The 6,580-nt window shown below is 36.5% G+C and overlaps 2 protein-coding genes across 2 annotated transcripts in view; one reads left to right on the plus strand and one right to left on the minus strand.

Annotated features, from left to right (window-relative positions):
- LOC104779596 (cullin-associated NEDD8-dissociated protein 1) overlaps nt 1-2,808 on the plus strand; it is a 12,292-nt gene extending 9,484 nt beyond the window's left edge. Inside the window, exons 20-28 of the mRNA XM_010503966.1 lie at nt 313-475; nt 566-805; nt 931-1,179; nt 1,263-1,439; nt 1,543-1,689; nt 1,790-1,906; nt 1,989-2,157; nt 2,247-2,324; nt 2,417-2,808. Of these exons, the coding sequence (XP_010502268.1) occupies nt 313-475; nt 566-805; nt 931-1,179; nt 1,263-1,439; nt 1,543-1,689; nt 1,790-1,906; nt 1,989-2,157; nt 2,247-2,324; nt 2,417-2,652 (1,576 nt within the window). The 3' untranslated portion in view covers nt 2,653-2,808. The remainder of the gene's footprint in view (nt 1-312; nt 476-565; nt 806-930; nt 1,180-1,262; nt 1,440-1,542; nt 1,690-1,789; nt 1,907-1,988; nt 2,158-2,246; nt 2,325-2,416) is intronic.
- Nucleotides 3,870-6,565, minus strand: LOC104779597 (survival of motor neuron-related-splicing factor 30-like). Its single transcript, XM_010503967.2, has 8 exons — nt 6,355-6,565; nt 5,843-5,911; nt 5,127-5,252; nt 4,927-5,009; nt 4,744-4,819; nt 4,495-4,671; nt 4,284-4,412; nt 3,870-4,202 (listed from the first exon to the last, which is right to left on the minus strand). Exons 1-8 carry the CDS (start codon nt 6,430-6,432, stop codon nt 4,038-4,040), a joined length of 903 nt encoding a protein of 300 aa, XP_010502269.1. The 5' UTR covers nt 6,433-6,565; the 3' UTR covers nt 3,870-4,037.

A 6,580-nucleotide genomic window follows, 5' to 3' on the forward strand; every position in this document is an offset into this window, starting at 1 on the left:
ATGCAGTTTTCTTCTGTTTACTTTCTCATAGTTAGTGAAAAATTCCCTGAAGACAATATCTGGTATTTAGGCAATTTGTATTAATGTTTTGTGAAACAGGCTAATCGGGTTCTAAGGCAAGCAACACTGGTTACTATGAATACATTGGTAACAGCCTATGGTGATAAAATTGGTTCAGATGCTTATGAAGTTATTCTTGTGGAGCTTTCATCTCTGATAAGGTTTGTTTGCTTCTCTGATGAAATTCCCGTGATGTTACTTTCTAGGTTGGTGTTTTCATTAAAAAGGTTGACTTTCGTCTGTCTTTTTCAGTGTTTCGGACCTGCACATGACAGCACTTGCACTCGAACTCTGCTGCACTCTGATGACTGGAAAGAGTTGCAGTGAAAATATCAGTTTGGCTGTTCGCAACAAAGTTCTTCCGCAGGCACTAACTTTAGTTAAAAGCCCATTGCTCCAGGGTCAAGCACTTTTGGTAAGTTTTCCTTTGCTGATGGAATTTTTAAATACTTTACCTGATGTTAAAGACATAAGAAGACAATGTTTTCTTTGATGCTTGTCACAGGATCTACAAAAATTCTTTGAAGCTCTGGTGTATCATGCAAATACGAGTTTCTACACCTTGCTGGACTCATTGCTATCTTGTGCTAAGCCCTCACCTCAGTCTGGAGGTGTCCCAAAGCAAGCATTATATTCAATTGCACAGTGTGTGGCGGTTCTTTGTCTCGCAGCGGGTGATCAGAATTGTTCGTCTACAGTTAAAATGCTTATGGAAATCCTAAAAGATGACAGTGGCACAAATTCAGTAAGCACTTCCAATTTTTTATATGTTTCAGAGCCAGTATGGATTAGATTCAGGCTTTTCTCCCTTTGAAGATTCAAGCTATATGAAGGCTTTTTTTTTTTTGTGCTGATGGTTTTCTCGTGCAGGCAAAACAACATCTTGCCCTGTTATCTCTTGGTGAGATTGGGAGAAGGAAAGATCTAAGTGCACATGCTGGCATTGAAACAATTGTCATCGAGTCTTTCCAATCTCCTTTCGAAGAAATAAAGTCTGCAGCATCTTATGCTCTTGGAAACATTGCTGTTGGCAATCTATCCAATTATTTACCTTTTATCTTGGACCAGATTGATAATCAACAGAAAAAACAATATATTCTCCTTCATTCGCTCAAGGAGGTATGTTTTCCTGAACAAGTATCCATATTATATTCTCAGAGTATATAAACGGCTTGATATCATATCTTGTTCCTTGGTTTCAGGTTATCGTGAGGCAGTCTGTTGATAAAGCGGATTTCCAGAATTCCAGTGTTGAGAAAATTCTCGCGTTGTTGTTCAACCACTGTGAAAGTGAGGAAGAGGGTGTACGGAATGTTGTTGCTGAATGCTTGGGAAAAATGGCTTTGATAGAACCTAAGAAGCTGGTTCCTGCACTTCAGGTAGAGAATAGCTTTAGAACAATTGCTCTATCTGTATTTTTTACTCATTTGCGCGGTCATACTTAGTGATGAGTAATACTGTATTGTATTCTGAATTTTATAGGTGAGGACGACGAGTCCAGCGGCTTTTACTCGGGCGACTGTTGTTACTGCTGTGAAGTACTCTGTAGTGGAACGGCCTGCGAAATTAGATGAAATCATCTTCCCTCAGATTTCTTCTTTCCTTATGCTGATTAAAGATGGCGACCGGGTAAGTAAACTAATTTAACCTCTTATGATAACAGCTTAAAACATCAATAAGCATTGCTGTGTGATCATAACTTCTTTTTTCGGTTCCATGGTTTATGCAGCATGTTAGGCGTGCAGCTGTCTCAGCTCTGAGTACTTTTGCTCATTATAAGCCAAACCTTATTAAAGGACTTCTCCCTGAATTGTTGCCTCTTCTTTATGATCAAACCGTTATTAAGGTAAAAAACTTTAGCAAACTCTAGTGATTAATCTAGAAGGTTTTAATATTCATTCATCGCCTGAGACATTTCTGTTTTGCAGAAAGAATTAATTAGGACGGTTGATCTGGGCCCATTCAAGCATGTTGTTGATGACGGGCTTGAGCTGAGGAAAGCGGCTTTTGAGTGTGTATTTACTCTGCTCGATAGCTGTCTTGATCAAGTGAATCCTTCTTCTTTCATTGTTCCTTTCCTCAAATCCGGATTAGAAGGCAAGTGTTTCTGTCTTGCTCTTATGTTTAATTAAGGTTTTGGCGATTTTCTTGATTATCTTATATAACATGTATCCGTGTTTATGCAGATCATTATGATCTGAAGATGCTTTGTCATCTTATACTCTCCTTACTAGCAGATAAATGCCCCTCAGCTGTACTTGCTGGTATGTTTATTATAGCTTCCAAAATCATTACTTCAGACCCGAAAAATAAAGAGAGATTTTTTTTTCTGATATGTCCTTATGATATATTTCAGTACTGGATTCTCTGGTGGAACCACTGCAAAAAACAATAAACTTCAAGCCAAAGCAAGATGCAGTGAAGCAAGAGCATGATCGTAATGAAGATATGATCAGAAGTGCTCTTCGTGCAATATCATCACTGGATCGTATAAGTGGGGTGGATTATAGCCATAAGTTCAAGAGCTTAATGGGTGACATGAAGAGGTCTGTTCCATTGTGGGAGAAGTATCAGACAATCCGGAACGAGTAGGTTTTTTGTCTTGTTTTGTGTATGTGTTGTTTCATTGAAAAAAGCAATCGATGATGATTTTCGGGTACAGCGAAAGAAAGAGTTGATAACATAAATTTTCTGACTCGGCGGAAAATGGTTTTTATTGTTCGACGGAAAAGGAATTTTTATGATCTACTTTGTTTCTTCTGTGTTTTTTTTTGTTTCTAAGTTGTTTTTTTGGCTTTTGGTGACAATTTCAGCGGTTTTTACTGTTAAGTGGAATATATAATTTCATTCAATTAGCAAAACTGAGTAACAACTGACGATAGTAACGACGTGAAGGCACTTTTAATTGATCAAAATAATGAAACAGCAAGCAGTCCAATTCTACTACTAAAATATCTTGGCATTGTCCAATTCCCAATGGGATAGCATCCGTTCAAATTTGACATGACAAAAGTTAATAATTAATTGCTCTAGTTTATTAATATTTGCTTAATATACCGTTAAAGTCTAAGAGTGTAAAAATGGGTAGAACCTCGGCTTATCCTGTTTGTCTACTATTTTAACGGGTATACATTAAGTTTTTATATCCATATAAATAAATGGATAGTGATGGGTTCGTCGAATAAACCAGTAGATTTAACAAGGTAAACCCATTAAGATTATAGGTTACCCATGGGTTAATCGAAAAAAATAAAAATAATATATATCTAATATAATAATTTTTTATTTTGGTTTAATGAATTTTTGGCTTTAAGATTTTAAGATGCTTTTTCTATTTTAATATTTGATATTATTTTCTTAAGCTTAAAAATTTTGGTTGGTTTTATAATTCTATTTTATATAATATGTTATGGATTTAATATTAATTATTTTATTTTATTTTATTTATATATGGATAGCCCATATAACTCATTTAACCATTGGATTTTATATTATTGGATTTAGGTATATAAATTCAACCCATTATAATAAATGGATCGGATTGAATCCATCTGCAAAAATTTTGAACGGACATGGGTATGGGTCGGATCGGATTACCCATTTTGACACCCTATTAAAGGCCCGTGACAAAATTCTTATAGCCGTTTGTCCATTATAAACTTCTATCAAACTTATATATATAAGTTAATCTCAAAGTTAAACCAATTATATTTCTAGCAGTTTGCAACTCGAAGGAGGAGAAACAAGAAGAATGTTCGGTGACTGCTGTATTGGTCGGCTCTATTCATAGTCAACTTCAGAGTCAGGGATAATGACAAGATAAAACTAATCTTTAATTCATCATCTTACAAAAGAGCAGAAATCCACGCAAGTACGCGGGTTTAGGTCTTTTTTTGTTTTTGTGTTTAGAGGTTTTTGCTGAAAGGACTATTTAAGTAGCTGAAGAAAATCCTTGAAAAAACATAAAGAAAAATCACTCATTCATCAGTGCCCTCACCATTACCAGACTTGAGATGAAGATGCTTCTCTCGCTTTTGGAAGTCTGTCAAACCTTTCCCACTCCCAGTCACACCCACTTTTCCAAATGGATCTTCTGGTGATTTGAATATACTCTCTTTCTTCCTCCCTGTGAAGAACCCTACCTGCTCAACGAAAAGCCGTTTCAGAATCATACCAAAGAGTAATAAAAGCCATAGAAATTCAGTTTCCGTGTTTAAACAAACCTTTTTAGTTTTGGCTTTAGTTGTCTGAAACTGTTGCCAAGCATTTTGTTTCTTGTTCTGTACAACCTCGAGTTGCTCTTGCCTCGCCTTTGACTTGAATGCATGTATCTTCTTACGCTTTGCTATTTTCTGTAAGAAACAAGTGAGACCTCTTTACTAAGACCTCATGGGACCAAAAAGCTAAGGGGTGAGAAAAAGAATCTTGACTTACTACATCCTCTGGATCATTAGGATCAATTTTAAGCTTTGCTGGTACAGTTTTAGTTTGAAAGTCAGAACTCGCAGCCTGCTCAATCTTTCTTTTGAGAGCATTTTTGGTAGCTTCAGCTACTCTCTCAGCTTCCAAGAGAGCATTGTGCTCGATTGGCCTCACATTATCTGGATCAACCTAAATTATAACAAGGCAACCAAGATTTAGTTATCTTAAAAAAAGCAAATAAAACTGGAATAGAAGCATTACCTCTTCCTTGTTTCCCCACTCATCATAAGCAACAAAATAGCCATTTACAGTATGTGCCTCGATGGTCGCATCATACCTGAACATTTAACTAATCAAACAAAGAAAAAAAAAGGGGGAAAAATACGTAAAGAATACAGTAGATACATCATGAATTACAAGAGACCCAAGAGTTTTCCTACATACCACTCGCCATCGTCACTAAAGACAGCTTGCACTTTTGTTCCAACAGGGAGCTTACCCTCATGGATTGGGTCATTCCTTGAATCCTGAACAAACAAAGGAATACAATCACATGTTAATAACCAAAATAATATGAAGTAGCTCTACATGGATCTAACTTCAAATGGTTATGAAAAGAGATAAGATGACAGACATAGACCTACCATCTTTTCCCAAGCAGCCTCTAAATCTGGTGATCCAGCAGTTTCCCCGGCACTAACCCCAGCATTGGACAGAGAGATCTCATTTTGCTTCGCAGTTGCAAGAAGTTCCTCTGTCAACGCAATCACCTATGTGGTAGAAAACAAGTTTCAGCGATTGAGGATTTCTAACAGTATCACACAATATATATATGTTTAAGATTTTCAGAAGTAAAACTTCAGGGATCGAACACGAGAAATCAGGAGACAGAAGCAGGCTGGCCATCATGACCCATACTAGCACACCTGCACAATAACCAAGATAGAAATGATGAATTCTTTGCTAACTCTCCTACTTTCATGTATACTCCAACAACTGCTTTTGGCTGACCCAAAACTCCAATGCCGGAGTTACATGGCACTCTAAAACATACTCACCTTTTCAAACCAAACAAAACTCCACTGTATCCGATAGCTGTTAAAATGATGTTGCTATTTTGAACAACATGATGATTCCTTCAAAAGAGGGAGGGAACAGAAACATAAAGGGGACAATACACAAAACATATAAGCTCAAGTAACCTAATCTTATTTGGTGGTATATCTATGCCGAAGACATACAAATCGATTCTTATCACTCAAGCTAAATGAGACAAGTAAAAAATGAAATCGACAATACAGCAGAAAATATTTGATCACACAAAACCATGATTTAAGTGACTAAAAGTAGGATTGATCACCTCTTTAAGCTCCTTTTCCATGTCAGCATATTCCGAGTTTCTAGGGTCCTCTGACAAAAGCTGCCTAACCTGAGAACCAAAGTACCAAAATTCAATCAGATAACCCAAAGGAGAAGCAAGTACATGATCACATCCTATTAAAACTAAACCAAAAGGTCATTCAATTTCACAAACTATCTACCCTATAAGTAAGACAAACATGAAATCATCAAAAAGGCAGGTTCGAAAAAATCAAACTTTGAACCAGAATTCGAAACCCAATGTACAGTGAATAATCCGTTTCAATCACATAATTAATTTCCAAAGTAAGAAGATACAATGAGACTTAACAACACTTGCTCGATCAACGAATCCCTAAAAAAAAAAACCATCCTTACGAACCCTAACTCAAGGAGCAATCACACAAAACCCTAACCTTGGATCAAAATCAAGCAATCCATACTCAATTACTCTTCACCAATCTCTCAATTACACATACAAAATCATAAAACAGAGGAGAAGACAATTCAAACCTGTTCGAGCTGTTCTTTGTACGTAGAGAGATTCGACGCTAACTCTTCGATGCTCACTTCTTCTACTCCTCCTTCCATTTTTTAATCCGAACTCACAAAACTCGTTCTCGTTTTCCTCTTCAGATAACTTTTTCCCGATAGCTCTCTACACTGATCTCTCTCTTCTCCGATGACTCTTTTGTCGCGAAGATATTTTAAGAGAAAGAACAAAAAAAAAAAAAAAAAA

Source organism: Camelina sativa, chromosome 4 (genome assembly GCF_000633955.1).
Source record: "Camelina sativa cultivar DH55 chromosome 4, Cs, whole genome shotgun sequence".
NCBI lineage: Eukaryota > Viridiplantae > Streptophyta > Magnoliopsida > Brassicales > Brassicaceae > Camelina > Camelina sativa.